At 68.9% G+C, this 27,364-nt stretch overlaps 1 protein-coding gene across 1 annotated transcript; it reads left to right on the forward strand.

Annotated features, from left to right (window-relative positions):
- The first annotated feature begins 651 nt into the window (after positions 1-651).
- SLC6A16 (solute carrier family 6 member 16) lies at positions 652-27,049 on the forward strand. The gene is made up of 12 exons (XM_065571114.1): positions 652-784; positions 3,051-3,479; positions 4,522-4,681; positions 5,119-5,243; positions 5,960-6,135; positions 16,750-16,860; positions 17,335-17,576; positions 17,665-17,854; positions 20,907-21,108; positions 23,561-23,720; positions 24,011-24,194; positions 24,923-27,049. The coding sequence occupies exons 2-12, from the start codon at positions 3,293-3,295 to the stop codon at positions 25,211-25,213; spliced, it is 2,028 nt and encodes a 675-aa protein (XP_065427186.1). The 5' UTR covers positions 652-784; positions 3,051-3,292; the 3' UTR covers positions 25,214-27,049.
- Positions 27,050-27,364: the final 315 nt, after the last annotated feature.

A 27,364-nucleotide genomic window follows, 5' to 3' on the forward strand; every position in this document is an offset into this window, starting at 1 on the left:
GAGGGGCTGGGAGGCAGAAGGGGACAGGGAAGGGGGCGTGAGGGGGTAGGGGAGGGGGAAGCACTGGGGGGTTAGGGAGGGGCGAGGGTGCTGGGAGGCGGAAGGGGGCATTAGGGGGAGGCAGTGGGGGGCTGGGGAGGGGCGGGGGGCGCTGGGAGGCAGAAGGGGGCAGGGAAGGGGGCATTGGAGGGGGAGGGGCTGGGAGGCAGTGCGGGGGCTAGGGAGGGACGGGGGGCACTGGAAGGGGGACGGGGGAGGTGCTGGGAGGCAGAAGGGGGAAGGGGGTGGGGGAGGCAGTGGGGGGCTAGGGAGGGGCGGGGTGTGAGGGGGGAGGGGCCGCCGGGAGACCCCGTAGCCCCGGGAAGCTCCAACGGCTCCCGCAGCCGGGCCCGGCTACACCCGCCTCGCGACCGAGCGTCCGCCCCGCCCAGTGCCGGTTAGAGCAGCCCGGGGGGCGAGGGGGGGGCGGAGCCGGGGGGCGGGGGGGTGACGCGGGGGGGGGCGGAGCAGCCCGGGGGGCGGAGCCGGGGGCGGGGCGGGGGCGGAGCCGGGGGGCGGGGCAGCCCGGGGGGCGGGGGGTGACGCGGGGGGGGCGGAGCAGCCCGGGGGGCGGGGCGGGGGCGGAGCCGGGGGGCGGGGCAGCCCGGGGGGCGGAGGGTGACGCAGGGGGGGGGCGGAGCCGGGGGGGCGGGGGGGTGACGCTGTCCCTGTCCCGGCCCCGCCCCCGGCTGATGCAAGGCGCCCGACCGGCCACGGTGGCCCCGCGCCCCCCGCCCGGCGGCAGGTGGGACCCGCGCGGGGGGGCCGTTGGGGGGGGGCTGCCAGGGGTTGGGGCCGGTGGGTACAACCGCCCCCGCTGCCCCCCGATCGGCCCCCCTTCGCTCAGGGGGTGACTAGTGCGTGGGACCCCGGACTCCTGGGTTCTCTCCCCAGCTCGAGGAGGGGGGGGTTGCGAGCGCTGGGATGCGGCTGGCTCTGGGGTGGGGGGGGGGCTGGGTATCCGGGGACCCCTCGCCCGGCGCTGGGATGCGGCTGGCTCTGGGGTGGGGGGGGGGCTGGGTATCCGGGGACCCCTCGCCCGGCGCTGGGATGCGGCTGGCTCTGGGGTGGGGCGTGGGGGCTGGGTATACGGGGACCCCTCGCCTGGCGTGGGATGCGGCTGGCTCTGGGGTGGGGCGCGGGGGCTGGGTATACGGGGACCCCTCCCCCGGGGGATGCGGCTGGCTCTGGGGTGGGGTGCGGGGGCTGGATATACGGGGACCCCTCGCCCGGCGCTGGGATGCGGCTGGCTCTGGGGTGGGGCGTGGGGGCTGGGTATACGGGGACCCCTCGCCTGGCGTGGGATGCGGCTGGCTCTGGGGTGGGGCGCGGGGGCTGGGTATACGGGGACCCCTCCCCCGGGGGATGCGGCTGGCTCTGGGGTGGGGTGCGGGGGCTGGATATACGGGGACCCCTCGCCCGGCGCTGGGATGCGGCTGGCTCTGGGGTGGGGCGTGGGGGCTGGGTATACGGGGACCCCTCGCCTGGCGTGGGATGCGGCTGGCTCTGGGGTGGGGCGCGGGGGCTGGGTATACGGGGACCCCTCGCCCGGCGCTGGGATGCGGCTGGCTCTGGGGTGGGGCGCGGGGGCTGGGTATACGGGGACCCCTCGCCCGGCGCTGGGATGCGGCTGGCTCTGGGGTGGGGCGCGGGGGCTGGGTATACGGGGACCCCTCGCCCGGCGCTGGGATGCGGCTGGCTCTGGGGTGGGGCGTGGGGGCTGGGTATACGGGGACCCTCGCCCGGCGCTGGGATGCGGCTGGCTCTGGGGTGGGGCGTGGGGGCTGGGTATACGGGGACCCCTCGCCCGGCGCCGGGATGCGGCTGGCTCTGGGGTGGGGCGCGGGGGCTGGGTATACGGGGACCCCCGCCCGGCGCCGGGATGCGGCTGGCTCTGGGGTGGGGTGCGGGGCTGTTTGGGGCTGGCGCTGACAGGCAGGGATGGAGGCGCCTGCTGCACCTTTTGGAGCAGGGAGGGGGCAGTCCAGCGCCTCGGGGGGAGGTTGGGCCGAGCTGGGGGTGTGACTCCTGACGGAGATCCTGGCGTGGGATCCCGGGAGTGGGTGGCATCTCCATGGGGTGGGGAGAGACCCCATTCTCCTGTGCCGGGTTTGCTGGGGTGGGGGAGGCCTACAGGAACCTGGGACTCCTCAGCTGGGGGCACTGCTGTGGGGAAGCTCACAGTGCCGGGCTCCCCGCCCCCCCATCCAGCCCCAAAGCAATTAGACTGCCTTGGCGTCATGCCCTGTGCATTTAAAGAGCCCCCCCCGCCCCGGCCGGCCCCAATTGTGCACTGCCCTCTGGCTAACCTATATGCTGGAGCGCGCCCCGCCCCCCGCCCCAGGCACTGAGGCCCTTTGTGAGGCCTGGCAGAGCCGGGGCGTGCGAGTCGGGCACCAGGCGTCTCTGCTTGGCGTGACCCCCTGCTGGGACTGGCACTGCCCCCCGGATGGGAACAGAATTCGTCCCTGGTGCCCTAGTGAGGGGCGGGAGGGACCCTATGGATAGTCTGAAGTAGGGGAGGGGGTGGGTGGGTATATGGTCCCTATAGATTTTCAGAGCTGTGGTGGAGGGGCTGGGCCAACGAACCCTATAGATTTCCAGAGCCAGGGGGTTCTTTGTGGGGACCCTATAGATTTTGGTCCCAGAGGAGTTTGGGCCCTGTAGATTGTGGTAACGGGGATGGCTGGGTGTATGGACCCTATGGGGGGAGTTATGGGGGGCGCAGGCGGGGGCTGGGCCGAGACCAGTGTCTCCAAGGCACATTCGGCCCTGTCATGTTAACCTAGGGCCGGAGGAGGGCCAGTAGGGGGCACCCTGCCCTCGCAGGCAGCGCTGACCCCATATACCCAGTCCCAGGCCCCACCCCAGAGGGGCATCTCAGCGCCGGGCGTGGGGTCCCTGTGTACCCAGCCTCCGCGCCCCACCCTAGAGGGCCGCCCGCGTCCCAGCACGGCCTGTGCGAAGAGCCCCGTCTGTCCTGATCAGTCTGTTGGTTTTGTTTCTCACAGGTTTTCATTTGGGCTCTGGGGGCCGGTGAGTGAGTGTGATTGGCGGGGGGTAGGGAGGTGTTGCACGTGGAGCACACGCGTGCGTGTCTGGTGCCCACGCGGAGAGCTGTGTTTGGAATTGCGTGCGGGTGGGCGGTTCCCGGGGTCCGGAGGGAGCTGGTGTGAATGAGTGTGCGAGCGTGTGCTCAGGTGCGGGCCGTTCCCGTGTCAGTGTGCGTGGTCCTGGCCCCCACCCGCCCGCCATGGAGAAGGTGAAGCCGGAGGAGGGGATGAGCCCCGGGGAGCTCTGCCTGGGGGGGCTGCCGGAGGAGCCCCCCGCCCGCCCGGCCTGGAGCAGCAAGGCTGAATACATCCTGGCGCAGGTCGGCTTCTCCGTGGGGCTCGGCAACGTCTGGCGCTTCCCCTACCTGTGCCACCAGAACGGGGGAGGTGAGTGGGGGGGGCACGGAGGGGGCTGGGGGAACATGGGGGGGGTCAAGGGATTGGGGGGCAGGGAAGAGGAGAGGGTCTGAAGGATTGGGGGGGGCCTGGGGGATTGGGGGCAGGAACAGGGCCGGATTAACCTTTTGTGGGCCTGGCTGGCCCTGTACTTCCAGCGTGCCCCTTCCCCTTGGCGGTGGGCCCATACCGTGCCACACGCCCCCCTGCTCAACACCGGATCCCCCCCCACCCCGATTCCCTATGGCCAGAGTCCCCCTGGACCCGCTATGCCCAGTGCTCCCCCAGACCCTGCCACAAATGCACAGCGCCTTGCACGCCACCACCCTGCCCAGTGCCCTCCTGCCCACAGTCCCACCACAACTGCCCAGCACCCCCCACTCCCTAGTGCCCCAACACACAGAGATCTGCCCCACCCCCTCACAGCCCAGCACCCGCCCCAGGCCCTCCAGAGACGCCCTCCCCCACGCCCTGCCGGGAGGCGACTATATCTGCCGGAGTCAGCCGGCAGCGTCCCGGGGTCGGAATCGAGATCGATCAGCCAGGCCAGGGCCTGCCCCGCCCGGGTTCCCTCGGGACCCACTTGCCTGGAGGGGCTCAGCCAAGCCCCCCACACTGTCGCCCCCCCCACAGACCTGGCCAGTCCCAGGCGGCTGAGCTCCGGGGAGACATGTGGGGCCCCCCAGGGGGTGGGAAGCAGAGACTGGCCGGAGCCGGAGGGGCACTGGGGTCCGGGCAGAGGGAAGCCGGCGGGTGGGGCCGGGGTTGGAGAGGAGCCAGTGGCTGGCTGGGAGGAGTAAGTGGCGGGCGGGGTGGGGGCAGCCAGCGGGGTCTCGGGGCGCAGGGTGAGCACAGCAGGTCGGGGCCCTTCTGAGCATGGGGCGGCTCCGTGGCGCCACTGGCACCATTGTAAACCCGGCACTTGACGGGGTGGGGGCCTGGGGTCTCCAGGACTGTGTCTCCAGGGGGGGTTGGGGTCTCTGTGGGCGGCTCCAGACTTGTAACACCCCCCCCCCCCGTCGCCGCCCCGCAGGAGCCTTCATCCTCCTCTACCTCCTGATCCTCCTGGTGGTGGGGATCCCCCTCTTCTTCCTGGAGCTGGCGGCCGGGCAGAGCATCCGTCAGGGCAGCATCGGGGTCTGGCAGCACTTCAGCCCCCGCCTGGTCGGCATCGGCTTCGCCAGCTGCGTGGTGAGTGCGGGGGCACTGCTGCGGGGAAGCTCGCAGCACCAACGGGAGAATTCCTGCTGGTTTCTATTGTTCCCGTTTTCCTGCCCCTGGGGGGCCTGGCCCAGTCCCCATGTCCCCGTCCCTTGGGAGGGTGTCCCCGCACCAGGGAGGGGTCCCCGTGTGCCCAGCCCCCAGGCCAATCTTAGCATCAGGCAAGGGGCCCCTGTGTCCCTGCCCCCAGGGGCCCATCTCAGCACCAGGCAAGGGGCCCCTGTGTCCCTGCCCCCAGGGGCCCATCTCAGCACCAGGCGAGGGGTCCCTGTGTCTCTGACACCCACCCGGGAGCCCATCTCAGCACCGGGCAAGGGGTCCCCGTGTCTCCGACATCCCCCCCAGGGGGCCTGTCCCGGCACCGGGCGAGGGTCCCCAGCCAGGCTCACCCCTGTCTCCATGCCAGGTCTGCGGGGTTCGTTTCTCTCTATTACAACGTGATCATCGCCTGGAGCCTCTTCTACCTCGGTAACTCCTTCCGCGCCACCCTGCCCTGGGCCAGCTGCCCCCTCGGTGCCAACCACAGCCAGCCAGGTAGGTGCTACAGCCTAGCCCCCGCCTGCCACAGGGGGGCGCCACCCTCCCTCTGCTGCCCGGTTCTGACCCGGCTGGCCATGGGGGGACGGGCGGGGGGCGCTGCCCGGTTCTGACCCGGCTGGGCCGTGGGGGGACGGGCGGGGGGCGCTGCCCGGTTCTGACCCGGCTGGGCCGTGGGGGGACGGGCGGGGGGCTCTGCCCGGTTCTGACCCGGCTGGGCCGTGGGGGGACGGGCGGGGGGGCGCTGCCCGGTTCTGACCCGGCTGGGCCGTGGGGGGACGGGCGGGGGGCGCTGCCCGGTTCTGACCCGGCTGGGCCGTGGGGGGACGGGCGGGGGGCGCTGCCCGGTTCTGACCCGGCTGGGCCGTGGGGGGACGGGCGGGGGGCGCTGCCCGGTTCTGACCCGGCTGGGCCGTGGGGGACGGGCGGGGGGCGCTGCCCGGTTCTGACCCGGCTGGGCCGTGGGGGGACGGGCGGGGGGCGCTGCCCGGTTCTGACCCGGCTGGGCCGTGGGGGGACGGGCGGGGGGCGCTGCCCGGTTCTGACCCGGCTGGGCCGTGGGGGGACGGGCGGGGGGCGCTGCCCGGTTCTGACCCGGCTGGGCCGTGGGGGACGGGCGGGGGGCGCTGCCTGGTTCTGACCCGGCTGGGCCGTGGGGGGACGGGCGGGGGGGCGCTGCCCGGTTCTGACCCGGCTGGGCTCTCTGTTGGCAGAACCTGAATGTGCCCAGAGCTCCCCCACCACCTACTTCTGGTACCGGAAGGCGCTGGACGTGAGCGAGTCGATCGGTGTCAGCGGGGGGGTGAACTGGGCCCTGGCCGGCTGCCTGCTGGGCGCCTGGGTCCTGGTCTGCGGCGCCCTCATCCGGGGCATCAAGTCCTCGGGCAAGGTGAGCTCGGCCCCCCCCCCGACCTACTGCCCCCGCTGCCACCCCCCCCCCGGCCTACTGCCGCCCCCAGCTCCCCCCCGGCCTACTGCCCCCGCTGCCCCCCCCGACCTACTGCCGCCCCCAGCTCCCCCGCGGCCCACTGCCCCCGCTGCCACCCCCCCCCCGGCCTACTGCCCCCGCTGCCCCCCCCCCCGGCCTACTGCCGCCCCCAGCTCCCCCACGGCCTACTGCCCCCGCTGCCCCCCCCGACCTACTGCCGCCCCAGCTCCCCCGCGGCCCACTGCCCCCGCTGCCACCCCCCCCCGGCCTACTGCCGCCCCCAGCTCCCCCGCGGCCCACTGCCCCCGCTGCCCCCCCCCCCGGCCTACTGCCGCCCCCAGCTCCCCCACGGCCTACTGCCCCCGCTGCCCCCCCCGACCTACTGCCGCCCCCAGCTCCCCCGCGGCCTACTGCCCCCGCTGCCCCCCCCGACCTACTGCCGCCCCCAGCTCCCCCGCGGCCTACTGCCCCCGCTGCCCCCCCCGACCTACTGCCGCCCCCAGCTCCCCGCGGCCTACTGCCCCCGCTGCCCCCCCCCCAGCCTACTGCCGCCCCCAGCTCCCCGCGGCCCACTGCCCCCGCTGCCCCCCCCCCCGGCCTACTGCCGCCCCCAGCTCCCCCGCGGCCCACTGCCCCCGCTGCCACCCCGCCCCCCCCCGGCCTACTGCCGCCCCAGCCCCCCGCGGCCCACTGCCCCCGCTGCCCCCCCCCCCCGGCCTACTGCCCCCGCTGCCACCCCCCGGCCTACTGCCGCCGCTGCCACCCCCCCCCCCCGGCCTACTGCCGCCCCAGCTCCCCCGCGGCCACTGCCCCCGCTGCCCCCCCCCCCGGCCTACTGCCCCCCGCTGCCCCCCCCCCGGCCTACTGCCGCCCCCAGCTCCCCCACGGCCCACTGCCCCCGCTGCCACCCCCGCCCCCCCCCGGCCTACTGCCGCCCCCAGCTCCCCCGCGGCCCACTGCCCCCGCTGCTCCCCCCCCGGCCTACTGCCCCCGCTGCCACCCCCCGGCCTACTGCCGCCGCTGCCACCCCCCCCCCCGGCCTACTGCCGCCCCCAGCTCCCCCGCTGCCCCCCCCGGCCTACTGCCCCCGCTGCCACCCAGCCCCCCAGCTCCCCCACGGCCCACTGCCCCCGCTGCTCCCCCCGCGGCCTACTGCCGCCCCCGCTGCTCCCCCCCTGGCCTACTGCCGCCCCCAGCTCCCCCGCGGCCCACTGCCCCCGCTGCCCCCCCCCCCCACCGGCCTACTGCCCCCGCTGCCACCCCCCCCCCGGCCCCCCAGCTCACCCGCGGCCCACTGCCCCCGCTGCCCCCCCCCCCCGGCCTACTGCCCCCGCTGCCCCCCCCCCCGGCCTACTGCCGCCCCCAGCTCCCCCACGGCCCACTGCCCCCGCTGCCCCCCCCCCCCGGCCTACTGCCCCCGCTGCCACCCCCCCCGGCCTACTGCCGCCCCCAGCTCCCCCGCGGCCCACTGCCCCCGCTGCCACCCAGCCCCCCAGCTCCCCGCGGCCCACTGCCCCCGCTGCTCCCCCTGGCCTACTGCCCCCGCTGCCACCCAGCCCCCCAGCTCCCCCACGGCCCACTGCCCCGCTGCTCCCCCCCGGCCTACTGCCGCCCCAGCCCCCCAGCTCCCCCACGGCCCACTGCCCCCGCTGCCGCCCCCCCTCCCCCGGCCTACTGCCGCCCCCAGCTCCCCCGCGGCCTACTGCCCCCGCTGCTCCCCCTGGCCTACTGCCCCCGCTGCCACCCAGCCCCCCAGCTCCCCCACGGCCCACTGCCCCCGCTGCTCCCCCCCGGCCTACTGCCGCCCCAGCCCCCCAGCTCCCCCACGGCCCACTGCCCCCGCTGCTCCCCCCCGGCCTACTGCCGCCCCCAGCCCCCCAGCTCCCCCGCGGCCCACTGCCCCCGCTGCTCCCCCCCGGCCTACTGCCCCCGCTGCCACCCCCCCCCCGGCCTACTGCCGCCCCCAGCTCCCCGCGGCCCACTGCCCCGCTGCCACCCAGCCCCCCAGCTCCCCCGCGGCCCACTGCCCCCGCTGCTCCCCCCCCGGCCTACTGCCCCCGCTGCCACCCCCCCCCCGGCCTACTGCCGCCCCCAGCTCCCCCGCGGCCCACTGCCCCCGCTGCCACCCAGCCCCCAGCTCCCCCACGGCCCACTGCCCCCGCTGCTCCCCCCCGCGGCCTACTGCCGCCCCCGCTGCTCCCCCCCTGGCCTACTGCCGCCCCCAGCTCCCCCGCGGCCCACTGCCCCCGCTGCCCCCCCCCCCCACCGGCCTACTGCCCCCGCTGCCACCCCCCCCCCGGCCCCCAGCTCACCCGCGGCCCACTGCCCCCGCTGCTCCCCCCCCCCCGGCCTACTGCCCCCGCTGCCCCCCCCCCCCCCGGCCTACTGCCCCCGCTGCCACCCCCCCCCGGCCTACTGCCGCCCCCAGCTCCCCGCGGCCACTGCCCCCGCTGCCACCCCGCCCCCCCCCGGCCTACTGCCGCCCCCAGCTCCCCCACGGCCCACTGCCCCCGCTGCCCCCCCCCGGCCTACTGCCCCCGCTGCCACCCCCCCCGGCCTACTGCCGCCCCCAGCTCCCCCGCGGCCCACTGCCCCCGCTGCACCAGCCCCCAGCTCCCCCGCGGCCCACTGCCCCCGCTGCTCCCCCCTGGCCTACTGCCCCGCTGCCACCCAGCCCCCAGCTCCCCCACGGCCACTGCCCGCTGCTCCCCCCCGGCCTACTGCCGCCCCCAGCCCCCAGCTCCCCCACGGCCCACTGCCCCCGCTGCCACCCCCCCTCCCCCGGCCTACTGCCGCCCCCAGCTCCCCCGCGGCCCACTGCCCCCGCTGCCACCCAGCCCCCAGCTCCCCACGGCCCACTGCCCTCGCTGCCACCCCCCTCCCCCGGCCTACTGCCGCCCCCAGCTCCCGCGGCCTACTGCCCCCGCTGCTCCCCCCTGGCCTACTGCCCCCGCTGCCACCCAGCCCCCCAGCTCCCCCACGGCCCACTGCCCCCGCTGCTCCCCCCCCCGGCCTACTGCCGCCCCCAGCCCCCCAGCTCCCCCACGGCCCACTGCCCCCGCTGCCGCCCCCCCTCCCCCGGCCTACTGCGCCCCCAGCTCCCCCGCGGCCTACTGCCCCCGCTGCTCCCCCTGGCCTACTGCCCCCGCTGCCACCCAGCCCCCCAGCTCCCCCACGGCCCACTGCCCCCGCTGCTCCCCCCCGGCCTACTGCCGCCCCCAGCCCCCCAGCTCCCCCACGGCCCCGGCCTACTGCCGCCCCCAGCCCCCAGCTCCCCCACGGCCCACTGCCCCCGCTGCTCCCCCCCCGGCCTACTGCCGCCCCCAGCCCCCCAGCTCCCCCGCGGCCCACTGCCCCCGCTGCTCCCCCCCCGGCCTACTGCCCCCGCTGCCACCCCCCCCCCGGCCTACTGCCGCCCCCAGCTCCCCCGCGGCCACTGCCCCCGCTGCACCCAGCCCCCCAGCTCCCCCACGGCCCACTGCCCCCGCTGCTCCCCCCCCGGCCTACTGCCGCCCCCAGCCCCCCAGCTCCCCCACGGCCCACTGCCCCCGCTGCTCCCCCCCCGGCCTACTGCCGCCCCCAGCCCCCAGCTCCCCCCGACCTACTGCCCCCGCTGCCACCCCCCCCCGGCCTACTGCCGCCCCCAGCTCCCCCGCGGCCTACTGCCCCCCGCTGCTCCCCCCCGGCCTACTGCCCCCGCTGCTCCCCCCTGGCCTACTGCCGCCCCCAGCCCCCCAGCTCCCCCACGGCCCACTGCCCCCGCTGCTTCCCCCCCCGGCCTACTGCCGCCCCCAGCCCCCCAGCTCCCCCACGGCCCACTGCCCCCGCTGCTCCCCCCCGGCCTACTGCCGCCCCCAGCCCCCCAGCTCCCCCACGGCCCACTGCCCCCGCTGCCACCCAGCCCCCCGGCCTACTGCCCCCGCTGCCACCCAGCCCCCCAGCTCCCCACGGCCCACTGCCCCCGCTGCCACCCCCCCCTCCCCCGGCCTACTGCCGCCCCCAGCTCCCCGCGGCCTACTGCCCCCGCTGCTCCCCCCTGGCCTACTGCCCCCGCTGCCACCCAGCCCCCCAGCTCCCCCACGGCCCACTGCCCCCGCTGCCGCCCCCCCTCCCCCGGCCTACTGCCGCCCCCAGCTCCCCCGCGGCCTACTGCCCCCGCTGCTCCCCCCTGCCTACTGCCCCCGCTGCCACCCAGCCCCCCAGCTCCCCCACGGCCCACTGCCCCCGCTGCTCCCCCCCCGGCCTACTGCCGCCCCCAGCCCCCCAGCTCCCCCACGGCCCACTGCCCCCGCTGCTCCCCCCCCGGCCTACTGCCGCCCCCAGCCCCCCAGCTCCCCCGCGGCCCACTGCCCCCGCTGCTCCCCCCCCGGCCTACTGCCCCCGCTGCCACCCCCCCCCCGGCCTACTGCCGCCCCCAGCTCCCCCGCGGCCCACTGCCCCGCTGCCACCCAGCCCCCCAGCTCCCCCACGGCCCACTGCCCCCGCTGCTCCCCCCCCGGCCTACTGCCGCCCCCAGCCCCCCAGCTCCCCACGGCCCACTGCCCCCGCTGCTCCCCCCCCGGCCTACTGCCGCCCCCAGCCCCCCAGCTCCCCCCCGACCTACTGCCCCCGCTGCACCCCCCCCCGGCCTACTGCCGCCCCCAGCTCCCCCGCGGCCCACTGCCCCCGCTGCTCCCCCCCGGCCTACTGCCCCCGCTGCTCCCCCCTGGCCTACTGCCGCCCCCAGCCCCCCAGCTCCCCCACGGCCCACTGCCCCCGCTGCTTCCCCCCCGGCCTACTGCCGCCCCCAGCCCCCCAGCTCCCCCACGGCCCACTGCCCCCGCTGCTCCCCCCCGGCCTACTGCCGCCCCAGCCCCCCAGCTCCCCCACGGCCCACTGCCCCCGCTGCTCCCCCCCCGGCCTACTGCCGACCCCAGCTCCCCGCGGCCCACTGCCCCCGCTGCCACCCCCCTGGCCTACTGCCGCACCCAGCCCCCCGGCCTACTGCCCCCGCTGCTCCCCCCACGGCCTACTGCCGCCCCCAGCCCCCCCACGGCCTACTGCCGCCCCCAGCTCCCCCACGGCCCACTGCCCCCGCTGCCCACCCCCCCCCCCGGCCTACTGCCGCCCCCAGCCCCCCAGCTCCCCCACGGCCCACTGCCCCTACTGCCGCCCCCCAGCTCCCCCGCGGCCCACTGCCCCCGCTGCCACCCCCCTGGCCTACTGCCGCACCCAGCCCCCCGGCCTACTGCCCCCGCTGCTCCCCCCCCGGCCTACTGCCGCCCCCAGCTCCCCCACGGCCCACTGCCCCCGCTGCCACCCCCCCCCCCCGGCCTACTGCCGCCCCAGCCCCCCAGCTCCCCCACGGCCCACTGCCCCTACTGCCGGCCCCCAGCTTCCCCGCGGCCCACTGCCCCCGCTGCCACCCCCCTGGCCTACTGCCGCACCCAGCCCCCCGGCCTACTGCCCCCCGCTGCTCCCCCCCCGGCCTACTGCCGCCCCCAGCTCCCCCACGGCCCACTGCCCCCGCTGCCACCCCCCCCCCCCGGCCTACTGCCGCCCCCAGCTCCCCCGCGGCCCACTGCCCCCGCTGCCACCCCCCTGGCCTACTGCCGCACCCAGCCCCCTGGCCTACTGCCCCCGCTGCCACCCCCCCCGGCCTACTGCCCCCGCTGCTCCCCCGCGGCCCACCGCCCCCGCTGCCGCCCCCACTGCCACCCCCCCTCCCCCCGGCCTACTGCTGCCCCCAGCTCCCCAGCTCTCCCACGTCCCGCTGCCCCCCTGTGACGAACTGGGCCTGTTCTCACTGTGGTCTGTGGATGCTGACAGGGGAGTGTGCTGGGATAGTCTGCATTGGAGGATGGGATCGGCCCGGGGGCGCATTCCTGGGAGTGTAACATGAGAACCCAGGAAGGGGTTGAAGGCCAGGTGACTCCTTAGCCCGGGAAACTGGACAAAGGCTGTGGGAGGGGTCGCTGAAGGGGGTGTGCTGGAAGCGGGCTGGAGAGATGGCTGGGAGACAGAGATGGCTCTGACCCCCCGAAGGGGGCGGGCTGGGATGCCCTGGGACCCCAAGCTGGACTTAACTGAGGGGGTCCTGTTGTCTGTGCCTGCAAGACCTGTCTTGGACTGTATTCCTGTCATCCAAATAAACCTTCTGCTTTACTGGCTGGCTGAGAGTCATGGTGAATCGCAGGAAGCCGGGGGTGCAGGGCCCTAACTCCCCCACAATCCGCAACAACTGGTGGCAGCGGCGGGATCTACTGCACCCCGTGGACGGCGCTTCCTGCAGTAAGTGACTGGGGAGCAGTAAAACGAAGGGGGATTGACGGGGACCAGGCGTGCTGAAGAGTGAGAGAGAGACGGTTATTACCCCTGGGAGTGTGTGACCAGCGAGAAGGACTTTTGCAGTAACAGGGTCCCCCGGGGGGATCGCAGCGAGTGGTCCCAGGGGCGGAGGAGTCTGCAGCTCGACCCTGGCAGAGAGGTGGCGACCTCGAGAAGGGCTGGCACACGAGGGGTCCCCCTGGGAACTGTGGGGAGCTGTGAGCACACAGGCCGGTGAGTGGCCAGCAGGAAGATGTATGCCAAGCGGCTTAAGAGCGACCTGGTGGAGCTGTGCAAGCAGAGGCAGCTGCGCATTGGGAGGCTCACCAAAGAACAGCTCATCGCCCAGCTGGAGGCGGAAGATCGAGCGAATGAACTGATCCCTGTGTCTCAGGGAAGCAGCCTGGCAAATGCAGCGCAGGCACCAGTGTCTGTCCCAGCTGGGAGTGGTCAGCGGCTGCTGAGGGCTTCCCGAGACCCCTCCTTCCTATGCCTAGGGAAGGGTGGGGAGGAGCCCAGCAAATACCGAAGGGGCCGTGACCCCCCCGGCCAGCAGGGGGTCCCCCCGGCGAAGCCCGCCGGCCAGCAGAGGATCCTCCCGGCGACGTTCGGCATCCGGGGAGCGGAATTGGCTGGAATGGGAGAAAGAGCTAAAACTGAGAGAGCTGGAGGATCGTGAACGACAGAGACAGCATGAACGGGAGGAGAAAGAGAGACAGCATCAGCGTGAAGAGAGACAGAGACAGCATGAACGGGAGGAGAATGAGAGACAGCATCAGCGTGAACGGGAGGAGAAAGAGAAACAGCGTCAGCATGAACTGGAACTGGCGAGATTGAAGGGCAGTGAACCCCCGGCTGCGGTGAGTGAGGGGGGACCCAGGACTGCACGGGGCTTTGATAAGTGCATCATGGCCCCATACAAGGAGGGGGAGGACATGGATGACTTCCTGGAGGCCTTTGAGACGGCCTGCGAGCTGCACCGGGTTGATCCCGCGGACAGACTCCGGGTCCTTACCCCCTTACTGGACCCCAAATCCGTGGCATTGTACCGCCAACTGGGAGAGGCAGAGAAAGGGGACTACGAACTATTCAAAAAGGCCCTGCTACGAGAGTTTGGGCTGACTCCTGAGATGTACCGGGAAAGGTTCCGGAGTCAGGATAAAACCCCTGAGATCTCATATCTGCAACTAGCCGCCCGCATGGAAAGATACGCCAGCAAGTGGGCTGGTGGGGCCCAGACGAAGGAGGACCTGATTAAACTGCTGGTACTGGAGCAACTGTATGAGCGGTGCCCATCCGACCTGAGGCTGTGGTTGGTGGACAGAAAGCCAGAGAACCCGCGACACGCCGGGCAGCTGGCTGATGAGTTTGTAAAGAGCCGGTCAGGGGGTGGCAGGGAGGAGCCCCAAAGGAACAGGCCCGCCGCGATGCAGAGAGAGAGTCACCCTGGGACCTCCCAAAGGGGGAATATTGGGAATCCCCTCCCCCGGGAAATGCCCAGCATCAGGGACAACCGACCGGCTCGAGGGGACCCACGGGACCTGAGCTGCTATTACTGCGGCCGAAGAGGCCACATTCGGGCCCAGTGCCCCAAGCTCAAGACAGACTGAGCAGACCGAACCCGCACCGGGTTAACTTGGTAGAGGCCCAGACGGACGAGGGGCAGGCTTCTCACGCAAGAGGGGCTGGCAGCTTATCAACTGCTCAAGAAAGAGAAGGGCCCAGGCCAGCTTCTCTGGGGGGCCAGATGCTCCGGAATCAAAGTTCTCCGTTTACAGGGTTGGCGCGGGGCTGTCCCTGCGGAGCGAGTGCCTTGTTCCCCTGGAGGTGGATGGGAAGAAAGTTTATGGATACTGGGACACGGGCGCAGAGGTGACACTGGCCCGGCCCGAGGTGGTGGCCCCAGATCGGGTGGTGCCCAACACCTTCCTGACCCTGACCGGGGTGGGCGGGACCCCATTCAAGGTTCCCGTAGCGAGGGTACACCTGAAATGGGGGCCAAGGAGGGCCCCAAGGACGTGGGAGTGCACCACCATTTGCCCACTGAGGTGTTGATGGGGGGGGACCTAGAGGACTGGCCAAGCAGCCCCCAGACCGCCTTAGTTGTGACCCGCAGTCAGAGCCGGCGAGGGGCACTGCGCCCTGGCCTTGAGGGGGGTGCCTTGCCTGAGGCGCAGGACCCTAACCTGGTGGGGAGGGAACGCCCAGGGACACGGCTCAGGGAGGCTGCAGCTTCGGACCCAGCGGGCGAGAAAGAGCAGGTGGCCATCCCTGTCCCAGCTGCTGAGTTCCAGGCCGAGTTACAGAGAGATCCCTCCTTGCGGAAGATAAGGGACCTGGCCGACCTCAATGCGGTACAGACCATGGGACGAGGTGGCCGGAAAAGGTTCCTGTGGGAGAAGGGGTTCCTGTACCGAGAATGGGCTCCCCCAGGGAAAATGGAGTCAGGGGGGATCAGGAGGCAGCTGGTGGTACCCCAGAAGTATCGCCGCCAGCTGCTGTGCCGGGCCCATTACATTCCTCTCTCAGGGCACCAGGGAACCTGGCGTACCCAGCAGAGGCTGCTACGGAGCTTTTACTGGCCTGGGGTCTTTGTTACTGTCCGACAGTACTGCGGATCCTGTGACCCCTGTCAGAGGGGCAGGAAGGCCTGGGACAAGGGGAAAACAGCTTTAGGACCCTTGCCCAGCATAGAGGAGCCTTTCCGGAGGGTGGCCAAGGTAAAAAGGGCGGCTCTGAACCAAGAGAGCCCAAAGCACAGACCTCCAGACTGGAGCGCTGGGAGAAGACCACAGCCCAGTTGGAGCCCCAGAGGTATGGGGGTGGGAAAAGGGCACAGGCCGCATAAACCTTCCCACATGCGAACTGCGAGTGCCATCAAGCACCCCAACCTAAGGGGGGCGTGAAACTGGAGGGGCCTGGTGTAATTCTCACCAAGGAATGGGAGGGATGCGGGGGCATCCATGGGAACGGGGATAGGTTCGAACTTCCCCGGGTCACTGGCTAAAGTGACCCTGCTCAGTTCGGTCTCGAAGGGGGGAGAGATGTGACGAACTGGGCCTGTTCTCACTGTGGTCTGTGGATGCTGACAGGGGAGTGTGCTGGGATAGTCTGCATTGGAGGATGGGATCGGCCCGGGGGCGCATTCCTGGGAGTGTAACATGAGAACCCAGGAAGGGGTTGAAGGCCAGGTGACTCCTTAGCCCGGGAAACTGGACAAAGGCTGTGGGAGGGGGTCGCTGAAGGGGGTGTGCTGGAAGCGGGCTGGAGAGATGGCTGGGAGACAGAGATGGCTCTGACCCCCCGAAGGGGGGCGGGCTGGGATGCCCTGGGACCCCAAGCTGGACTTAACTGAGGGGGTCCTGTTGTCTGTGCCTGCAAGACCTGTCTTGGACTGTATTCCTGTCATCCAAATAAACCTTCTGCTTTACTGGCTGGCTGAGAGTCATGGTGAATCGCAGGAAGCCGGGGGTGCAGGGCCCTAACTCCCCACAATCCGCAACACCCCCCCCGGCCTACTGCCGCCCCCAGCTCCCCCGCGGCCCACTGCCCCCGCTGCTCCCCCCCGGCCTACTGCCGCCCCCAGCCCCCCCGCGGCCCACCGCCCCCGCTGCCGCCCCCACTGCCACCCCCCCTCCCCCCGGCCTACTGCTGCCCCCAGCTCCCCCGCGGCCCGCTTGCCCCCCCCCGGCCTGCTGCCACCCCCCCAGCCTACTGCCGCCTCCAGCCCCCCAGCTCTCCCACGTCCCACTGCCCCCGCTGCCCCCCCCCGGCCTACTGCTGCCCCCAGCTCCCCCGCGGCCCACTGCTCTGCTGCCACCCCCGGCCTACTGCCGTCCCCAGCCCCCCAGCTCTCCTGCGGCCTATTGCCCCCACTGCCACCCCCCCAGCCCGCTGCCGCCCCCAGCTCCCCCACAGCCCGCTGCCCCCCCCCGCGGCCTACTGCTGTCCCCAGCCCCCCCCCGCGGCCCACTGCCCCCGCTGCCCCCCCAGCCCGCTGCCGCCCCCACTGGCCCACTGCCACCCCCACTGCTCCTCCTCCCATCACCCCCCACCGATCCCTCCCCCACCCCGCTCCCACCCTCCTCATTACCCCCCCCCGTCTGTCTGGGGTGGGCAGGGGGTCAGGCCCAGATGCTGTGGCGGGTTGGGGGGGGCTAACACATAACCTTCCCCCTCCGGGTGTGGGAGGGTTCGGGGTGGGGTGAGCTGGGGGGGCTGTTGGGGTGCAGGGTGAGAGCCCCCCCTCACTGCCCCCTGCCCCCCCAGGTGCTGTATTTCAGCTCCCTCTTCCCCTACGTGGTGCTGCTGTGCTTCCTGGTGCGGGGGCTGCTGCTGGACGGGGCGGCCGACGGCGTCCGCATCATGTTCACCCCCCAGGTGAGAGCGGGGATGGGCCCCCCAGGCCGGATCGGGTACTCGTCCCAGCCCCCCCCTCCCCCCCCCCCCGCAACCTCTGGCTGGATCCCCCGGCCCGAGCCCCAGTCCCCCCACCTCCTGCCAGATCTCCTTGGCACGAGCGCCAGCCTCCCCCGGCTGGATCGGGTCCCCCCCGGCTGGAATCCCTGGCACAAGCGCCAGCCCCACCCCCCCAGCCGGATCAGGCACTCCCAGCATAAGCGCCAGGCCCCCCATCCCCAGCCAGGTCCCCCCCGGCACAAGCCCCAGCCTCCCCGGGCCGGATCAGGTCCCCCTGGCTGGAATCCCCTGGCACGAGTGCCAGCCCCCCTCCGCAGCCAGATCGGGGCTCCCCACTCCCCTCCGGGGCTGGAGCACCAGGATCAGCCCCCCACTCTCCCCGGGGCTGGAGCGCCGGGACCCCCACCCCCGTGACTCACGCCCGGCTGCCCGCAGCTGGCAGTCTGGGGCGACATGCAGGTCTGGCGCCAGGCGGCCACCCAGGTCTTCTTCTCGCTGGGGCTGGGCTTCGGGAGCGTCATCGCCTACTCCAGCTACAACCCACGGCACAACGACTGCCACGCCGACGGGCTGCTGGTGGCCGGCATCAACTTCCTCACCTCGCTGCTGGCCACGCTGGTCGTCTTCGCCGTGCTGGGCTTCCGGGCCACCGCCATCGCCAGGGCCTGCGTGGCAAGGTGAGCCGTCCCCCGTCTCCCGCGCCCATCTCCCCTCTCCTGCGCCCGGCACACGCTGACCCGGCCTCTCCCCTCCGTCCGTCCCCAGGAATGTGGAGATGCTGGCCCAGCTGCTGGGGACCGGGGCTCTGCCCACCCTGGAGCTGCCCACCCTGGACCCGGCGGCACTGTCCCCACCGCAGTACAGCACCTGGTACCACAGGCTGCCTGCCGAGCTGGGCACCGCACTGCAGGGACACGGTGTCACCGACTGCCGGCTGGAGGACGAGATGAACAAGGTGCCCAGGGATGGGGGAGGGTCCCCATGTGCCCCGCGCCCCGACCCGGGAGAGGGCCCCGTGTACCCAGCCCCGGTGCCCCGACCTGGGATTTCAAGAAGGCAGACTGTAGCAAACTCAGGGAGTTGGTAGGTAAAATCCCAATGGAAGCAAGTTGAAGGGGAAAAACAATTGAAGACAGTTGGCAGTTTTTCCAGGAGACGTTATTAAGGGCACAAGAGCAAACTATCCCCCTGCGTCGGAAAGACAGGAAGTCTGGCGAGAGACCACCCCGGCTTAACCAGGAGATTGTCCATGATCTAAAACTCAAAAAAGAGTCCTACAAAAAGTGGAAACTCGGTCAAATTACAAAGGATGAATATAAACAAATAAGTGTGTCGGGACAAAATTCGAAAGGCCGAGGCACAAACCGAGATCAGACTAGCTAGAGACATAAAGGGTAACGAGAACATTTTACAAATACATTGGAAGCAAGAGGAAGCCCAAGGACAGGGTAGGCCCGTTACTCAACGAGGGGTGAAAGACGATAACCGAAAACGTGGAAATGGCAGAGGTGCTTAATGACTTCTATGTTTCGGTTTTCACTAAGAAGGTTGGTGGCGATTGGACGTCTAACGTAGCGCATGAGGTAGGATCAGACTCTAAAATAGGGAAAGAACAAGTCAAAAATGACTCAGGGCATGGCTATACTTGCAGATGTCGAGCGCTTTGAGTTAAACCCGCCTTCGTAGAGCGCAGTAGGGAAAGCGCTGCAGTCTGTCCACACTGACAGCTGCAAGCGCGCTGGCGTGGCCACGTTGGCGGCACTTGCAGCGGCGTTGGGAGCGGTGCATTATGGGTAGCTATCCCAGCATGCAAGTGACTGCAATGTGCTTTTCAAATGGGGTGGGGGTGGGGTGGAGTGTGACAGGGAGTGTGTTGTGTGTATGTGGGGGGAGAGAGAGTGGGTTTTGGGGATGCTGAGTGTGTGTTGTAAGTTCAGATGCCCCTCACTCCCCCCCCCCCCCCGCCTCTCTTTCACTCACTCAAAGCAAACCGGAAACGGTTGCTTTTTCTCGGGGCTGATAAGCAGCCGGCTTCTCCGAAACGGCGCTTTGAAAGGGCATTTCCGCATTCCTGCAGCCCATTTCACAACAATGACACGAGTGGCCACTTGACTTAAGGGGATTATGGGACGTTTCCAGAGGCCGATCACAGCGCAGTAATGCAACACCCCTTTCACACTGGCACTGCGGCGCTCCAGCGGGGGGCGCAGCAAACGTTATTCCACTCGCCCAGGTGGAGTACCAGCAGCGCTGTAGCCGCAGAGTCAGAGCGCTCTACGTGCCTTGCCAGCGTGGCTGGGGAGAGCGCTAGGGCGCCCGGGGCTGCTTTATTGCGCTGTAACTCGCAAGTGCAGCCAAGTTAGATGTCTTCAAATCACCAGGCCTGGTGAAATGCATCCTAGAATACTCAGGGAACTGACTGAGGAGATATCGGAGCGATTATCTCTGAGAAGTCATGGAAGACGGGAGACATTCCAGAAGACTGGAAAAGGGCAAATCTAGTGCCCATCTATAAAAAGGGGTATAAGGACAGTCCGGGGAATTACAGACCAGTCAGCTTAACTTCTGTCCCTGGAAAGACAATAGAGCAAATAATTAAGCAATCCATTTGCAAACACCTAGAAGATAATGAGGTGATAAGTAACAGTCAGCATGGATTTGTCAAGAACAAATCGTGTCAAACCACCATGATCGCTTTCTTTGACAGGGTAGGGGGAAGCGGTAGACGTGGTAAATCTTGACTTTAGTAAGGCTTTTGATACTGTCTCACGTGACCTTCTCATAAACAAACTAGGGAAATACAACCTAGATGGACCCACTATCAAGTGGGTGCAAAACTGATTGGAAAATCATTCCCAGAGGATGGTTATCAGGTTCACAGTCCTGCTGGAAGGTCGTAACAAGTGGGGTCCCGCAGGGATCGGTTCTGGGTCTGGTTCTGTTCAATATCTTCAGCAATGATTTAGATAATGGCACAGAGAGGACACTGGTAAAGTTTGCGGACGATATCAAGTGCTTAAAATTCAAAATGATCTGAACGAACTGGAGAAATGGTCTGAAGTAAATAGGATGAAATTCAATCAGGACAAATGCAAAGTACCCCACTTCGGAAGCAACAATCAGTCGCACACACACAATGGGAAGTGATGGCCTAGGAAGGAGTCCTGCGGAAAGGGATCTGGGGGTCATCCTGGATCACAAGCTAAATAGGAGTCAACAGGGTAACGCGCAAAAAACCGAACATCATTCTGGGGTGAATCAGAGGAGTGTGGTAAGCCAGAGACGAGAAGTAATTCTGCTCCGCGCTGATTAGCCTCAGCTGGAGTATTGTGTCCGCTTCTGGGCGCCATATTTCAGGAAAGATGTGGAGAAACTGGAGAAAGTCCAGAGAAGAGCAACAAAAATGATGAACATGAGCTATGGGGGAAGATTGCAAAAACGGGGTTCATTTAGTGTGGAGAAGAGAAGCCGGAGAGGGGACGGGAGAACAGTTTGCAAGTGCAGAAAAGGTTGTTACAAGGAGGAGGGAGAAAATTGTTCTCGTTAACCTCTGAGGATCGGACAAGAAGCAATGGGCTTAAATTGCAGCCAGGCCGGTTTAGGTTGGACATGAGGGAAAACGTCCTGACTGTCGGTGGTGAAGCGCTGGAATAAATCGCCGAGGGAGGTGGTGAAATCCCCGCTGTTGGGGATTGTTAAGAGCAGGTTGGACAAACCCTTGTCAGCGACGGTCTAGATAATATTTAGTCCTGCCGTGAGTGCAGGGGACTGGACTAGACGACCTCTCAAGGTCCCTTCCAGTCCTACGATTCTATATACCCAGCCCCATGCCCCACCCCATGGGGGCCACATCCCTGCACCGGGTGAGGGGTCCCCGTGCACCCCGACCCAGGGGGGGCCCATATACCCAGCTCTGGCACCCCACCCCAGAGGAGCTGCGTCGTAGCAGCGGGCGAGGGGTCCCCGTGTAGCCACTGCCTGACCCGGTCTCCATCTCTCCCCCGCAGGGCGTGGAGGGCACCGGCCTGGCCTTCATCACCTTCACGGAGGCCATGACCCTGTTCCCGGCTTCCCCGTTCTGGTCCGTCCTCTTCTTCCTCATGCTGCTGAACCTGGGATTGAGCACCATGCTGGGCAACATGCAGGGCATCCTCACCCCCCTGCTGGACCGCTACCCCCCCCTGCAGCGCCGCGCCACCGTCTTCACCGGTACGGCGGGGGCGGGGGCCGGCGAGGGGATCCCGGGGGGACCTGCATGACTGCGCACAGGGGGGAAGATTTCTGGGGTGCCAGGCTCTGCCCCCCCAGTGCTGCAGGAGGGACGCGGGGGTCCCAGGCTGTCTCTGCCCTAGAGCTGCTAGGGGTCCGGTGTTTACTGCCGATCGGGCGTTCATAATCCGGGCAGCGGGGCTAAGACTCGCTCCCTGCGGCTCCTGGAAGCAGCCACCAGGTCCCTGCAGCCCCAATGCGCCCGGGCGGCCAGGGAGGCTCCGCATGCGGCCCCCATCCCCAGTGCCGGCTCTGCAGCTCCCATCGGCCAGGAATCGCGACAGGAACAGGGAGCTACAGGAGTGACGCCTGTGGGCACGGGGGCAGCACAAGGAGCCTCCCTGGCCGCCCGAGTGCCCAGGGGCTGCAGGGACCTGATGGCCGCTTCTGGGAGCCGTGGTAAGTGCTGACGGGACCCCAACCCCCTGCCCCATCCTGGAGCCTACAGCCCCTCCTGCACCCCAACCCCCATCCCAGCCCGGAGCCCCCTCCTGCACCCCAAACCCCTCATCTCTGGCCCCACCCCAGAGCCAACATCCCCAGCCAGAGCCCTTACCCCAACCCCCTGCCCCAGCCCGGAGCCCCCTCCTGGAGCCCGCATCCCCTCCCTCACTCCAACCCCTGCCCCAGCCCAGAGCCTCCTCTCTCACTCCAAACCCTGTGACAGGTTCGGTCACAGAGACCCCCTTAGGACTGTCACCTGACGTGCTGAAGTTACCTCTGAGCCCGTTTTCCCTGCCAGCTTGGGACTTCAGAACCCTGCCTGGTTGAGCCAGACACGCCAGCCTGCTGCAACACAGAGCCAGGGTCTGAACCACGTTCCCAAAGCTGCAGACTTAACCGAAAACAGCTTAGCGGGTTACCTATCTCCAGCAGCCAGACACCCAGCTCCCAATGGGGTCCAACCCCCAAATAAACCTGTTTACTCTGTATAAAATTTATACAGGGTAAACTCCTAAATTGTCCGCCCTCTATCACACTGCTAGAGAGAGATGCACGGCTGTTTGCTCCCCCAGGTATTAATCACTTACTCTGGGTCAATTAATAAACACAAGTGATTTTATGAAGTATGAAAAGTAGGATTTAAGTGTTTCCAATTAATAACAGCCAGAACAAAGTAAGTTACCCAGCAAAATAAAACAAAACACGCAAGTCTAAGTCTAATACATTAAGAAACTGAATACAGATAAAATCTCCCCCTCAGAGATGTTCCAATAGCTTCTTTCACAGACTAGACTCCTTCCTAGTCTGGGCCCATCCCTTCCCCGGGTACAGCCCTTGTTAGTTCCAGCCGGCATCTTAGGTGGTAACTAGGGGATTCCACATGACTGGCCCCCTTTGTTCTGTTCCACCCCCTTTTATAGCTTCGGCACAAGGCGGGAATCCTTTGTCTCTCTGGGTCCCCACCACCAGGGCCGGCTCCAGGCACCAGCTTGGCAAGCAGGTGCTTGGGGCGGCCACTCCAGAGAGGGGCGGCAGGTCCAGCTATTCGGCGGACGGCCCCTTACTCCCGCTCGGAACAAAGGACCTTCCGCCAAATTGCCGCCGCAGGTCGCGATCGCGGCTTTTTTTTTTTTTTTTGGGCTGCTTGGGGCAGCCAAAACCCTGGAGCTGGCCCTGCCCACCCCTCCTTCTCAATGGAAAAGCACCAGGTTAAAGATGGATTCTACTATTAGGTGACATGATCACATGTCCTGTGAGACGTCATTCTACATTCCCCACGGGCTGGTCTACACCTACACAGGCCGGTAAACCGAGCCAGACACAGTCAATTGTCCTGGTTAACGGGAGCCATCAAGATTCCAAACCACCATTAATGGCCCACACTTTGCATAATGACAGTAGGTCCTCGGCGTTATACTTCATATTTCTAGCTTCAGATACAAGAATGTTACATTCATACAAATAGGAGGAAGATATTCAGTAGATTATAACCTTTGTAATGATCCCTTACAAGAGACCTTTTGCATTAAGCATATTCCAGTTATGTCATATTTACAAGCCCCCCCTCCCGGAGCCCACACCCTCTCCTGTACCCCCAGCCCGGAGCCACCTCCTTCACCCCAAACCCTTCATCTCCAGCCCCACCCCAGAGCCAACACCCCCAGCCAGAGCCCTCCCCACTCTCCTGCCGCAGGTACGTGGGGGTCCCAGGCTCTCTTCCCCCCCCCAGTGCTGTGCTGTGGGGGGACATGGGGGTCCCAGGCTCTCTTCCCCCCCCAGTGCTGTGCTGTGGGGGGACGTGGGGGTCCCAGGCTCTCTTCCCCCCCCCCCCAGTGCTGTGCTGTGGGGGACGAGGGGGTCCCACGCTCTCTCTCTCTCCCACCCCCCCCCCAGTGCTGTGCTGTGGGGGACATGGGGGTCCCACGCGCTCTCTCTCTCTCCCCCCCAGTGCTGTGCTGCGCCGGCGGGTTCCTGTTGGGGCTGATGTTCGTGCAGCGCTCGGGCAGCTACTTTGTCGCCATGTTCGACGACTACTCGGCCACCCTGCCCCTGGTGGCCGTCGTGTCCTGCGAGGCCATCTCCGTGGCCTGGGTCTACGGGACAGACAGGTACCCGCCCCCCTTCCTCCCCGGGAGTCCTTTCCCTCCCCCTCCACCCCTCCTCCTTGGAGTGCCTCCCTCCCCCCTGGGGCCTAGCTCTATGGGGCGCACAGGTACCCCCTCCCAGGCCCTGCCTCCCACCCCAGGAGCCCTTCCCCTGGACCCCCCACCCCACTGGGCCCAAGCCCTGAACCCGCCCCCCGACCTCTGCCCTCCCCCCTGTGTCCGGGCTCCATAGGGGGGTTGGGGAGCCCCAGGCTCGCCCCCCTCCCCCACGGCTGACCCCTGCCCCCCCGCAGGTTCCTGGCGGAGGTGGAGGACATGCTGGGCTGGCGGCCCTGGCGCAGGGGCTGGCGGCCCTGGCGTCTCTACGGCTACATGTGGCGTTACGGCAGCCTGCTGGCCATGCTGGGGCTGCTGCTGGCCAGCCTGGGGCAGATCTGCCACAGCCCCCCCACCTACCAGGCCTGGGACCGGGCGCAGGTGAGACCCCCCTGCGGGTGGGTTGGGGCTGGGCAGGGAGCCGGGACGCCGGCGTGGATGGGCCCATGGGGCTGGTCTGGCCGGGGAGCCGGGATGTGGGGGCAGAGGGGTCCGTGGGTCGGGGCTGGGCAGGGAGCTGGGACGCCCGCGTGGATGGGCCCATGGGGCTGGTCTGGCCGGGGAGCCAGGATGCAGGGGCAGAGGGGTCCGTGGGTCGGGGCTGGGCGAGGAGCCGGGGCGGAGGAGACCACAGGTCGGGGCTGGGCAGGGAGCTGGGACGCCCGCGTGGATGGGCCCATGGGGCTGGTCTGGGAGGGGAGCCGGCATGCGGGGGCAGAAGGCTCCGTGGGTCGGGGCTGGTGAGGGAGCCAGGACCCTGGAGGAGATAAGTCCGCGGGTCGGGTCCAGGCGGGGAGCTGGGACTCTGCGGTGGAGGGGCCTGCGGGTCGGGTCCAGACGGGGCTGAGTGGGGAGTGGTGGAGGGGCCTGCTGGGCCGGGACGGGGTGGAAGGGCCCGCAGGTCAAGGCTGGGCGGGGAGCTGGGGCGGAGGGGCCTGTGGGGCTGGGCGGGGAGCCGGGACTCCAGGGTGGAGGGGTCCGTGGTCGGGGCTGGGCGGGGAGCTGGGACGCTGAGGCGGAGGGGCCTGCAGGGTTGGGAGGGGAGCCGGGACGCCAGGGCAGATGGGCACATAGGCCGTGGCAGGTTTGACCCTTGGCGCCTCTTGCAGGCGGAGGAGACGCGGGTGCCGTACCCACCCTGGGCGCTGGCCATGCTGATCTTGCTCATCGTCCTGGCCACCCTGCCCATCCCCGCGCTCTACATCCGGCAGCTGGCGTGGGAGTGGCAGGCGCGGCGCCGCCAGCAGGGGGCACCCCCCAGAGTGGAGCCGGAGGAGGAGGAGGAGGAGAGCCCGGCTGACCCCGAGTGCTCGGCCAACGGGTACCTGCCCGTCCGCACCCAGGAGCCCCCCAAGGGGGGAGAAGAGGCCGGGGCCTCCCTACTGGGGGGGGCAAAGTAATGGGGGGATACGAGGGGGTAGAGGTCAAAGGTCATTGGAGGGGAGCATCTGTGACCCCTCCCCATGGGTGGGGCTGGCTCCCCCTGGTATGTGCCCCCCTGCCCAGGGCGGGCACTGGGCTCGATTGGTGGAGCTGGGAGAGAGCCAAGGACTCCTATTGGTGGGTCGAAAGAAGGCGCCTTCTCTGATTGGTGGAGGGGGAAGCGCTGATCACTTGGCGCCTGGAGCCAAAGGACCAATAACGGGAAGGAAGAACAAAGCAACCCCCGATTGGTGGACTTGTGTGCCACGGCAGCCTCTGATTGGTGGACTGAGGAGGATTTCTCCCCCTGCCTTCTAATGGAGGAGGCAGTGAGGGGGAGACCAACTGCAGTGCAGGGTCTTCCCCTCCCCCCACTCTCCCTCTCCACTCGGGGCGGCCATGTTGTTCCCGCGGCGTTGGCCGGGGGCGGCCATGTTGTCTTCCTCCCAGTGCCGCCCGTGCCCCGCTGAGGTGTACGTCCCGTCCTCTGTCCCAGAGGGCCTGGCCGTTGGGGCCTTCTTAGAAACATGGTGCTAACTAACCCCTCTGCTGTCGGGGCTGGAGCCACCAGCCCCCCACTCGTGCCAAGCCTGGCCTAGCTGGGGCCCCACACAAGTGCCTAAGCCTCTGGGGCAGACGGGGGCGTCTACTGCCAAGATATGGGGCCAGATGTCGTTGTTGGGGCCAGGCCATTGACAGCCACAGCCCGAGGGCCCCCCTGCTGCCGCCCGTCTTGCCAATGAGGGTTGAGGGGCAGGTTCATCCTGCCGGGAAGGAGGGGGGGGGGCGGTGTCTGCCCCATAGCGTGTGCGTGGAAACGGTGTACAATGGGGGCGAGTCTAGGGTAGTGGGTCGGGAGGCCTGGTGAAGCAGCTGCTATTTACATCCGTTGCTGCCACACTGCGGAGGGAAAGCCCAGGCTGCATCCAGCTGCCGTCTACACTAATGGTAGCAACAGTGCCATGGGGGAGCCGGGGCTGGGGGGCTGGCTGGCCCTACTGGATCTGGCTCCCGCATTGCACTGCTCTGGACTGGGAGGGGCGGCAGTCGGACACCTGGGGCTCTTTTTAAAGGGAAAGTTGCCACAATGCTGCTGGTCCTGGCGTGTTTTGGTTGTCCGAGGGGTGGGTCTTATTCCCCTCCTGCTAATGGGGGGAGGGGTCACCCCATAGGATCCAGGGCTAAGAACAGAGAGGGGCTGAGCCCCACAGCATTAATGTATTGTCATCTAGCCATTCCCCCTCCATCCCTCACGCCATCCAATCGCCATCTATCCACCCCCCATGGCTCCATTCCCCTCGTCCCCCTGCCCCAAGGTGCCTCGTTAGCTCGCCTGGGCTCAGCCCCTCTCTGCGTCTGACCCACCGGCCCTGGACGGAGAAGATTCTGTCTGACAGACGCTACCAGACTCACCCGACAGCCACAACGGTACGTGCGGGGAGGGGGCTGGGCCAGGCCTCCGGCCTCCTGGGTTCAATTCTTGCCCTGGACACCGGCTCCCCTGCCTTGCTGGGCCTCAGTTTTCCCCATCTTTAAAATGGGGGTTGCGCTTCCTTGATCTGTTTAGATTGTAAATTTCTCAGAGCAGGACGATCTCGCTGGGGTACTAAGCAGTGAGGGGAGGGTGGTATCTGGAAATCTCTTGCCCGCTGTGGGAGCTCTCGCTGGCCCACGGGGGCCAGGGATGGGCTGGATTCCACGGGGGGACGGGGAACCACAGCCCCTCAGCAGGTGGGCGCGGGAGGGTGTGTTACTGACTGTATTGTTTTCACGGTGCTATTCTTGCCTGAACAATAAAGATGTTTTGTTCACGCCGAGCAGGGTGGTGATTGCGGGCCCACGGGCAGAGACCAGAGGGCGGGCGCTGGCCTGCTCTGCCAGCCTGGCCACACCCTAGGCAGGAGCCAGGGAGCCACAGGTGACGGCGGTGGAGCCAGGCGAGGAGCTCTGGCTAGGCCGTGTGGGGAAGATGTGGGGGCAGCGGCCCTGCCCGATACGCTGGGGTCATGTGGGGCCGAGGTGCTGGCTGCTCCCTGGTGATACGCCATGGCATGCGGGTGGCACCAGCTGTGCCGCCCCCAGCACTCCACACTGGCACTGCTCAGTCGTGCCAGCAGGGCAATGGAGTG

Source organism: Chrysemys picta, chromosome 17, assembly GCF_011386835.1.
Source record: "Chrysemys picta bellii isolate R12L10 chromosome 17, ASM1138683v2, whole genome shotgun sequence".
Classification (NCBI taxonomy): Eukaryota; Metazoa; Chordata; order Testudines; family Emydidae; genus Chrysemys; species Chrysemys picta.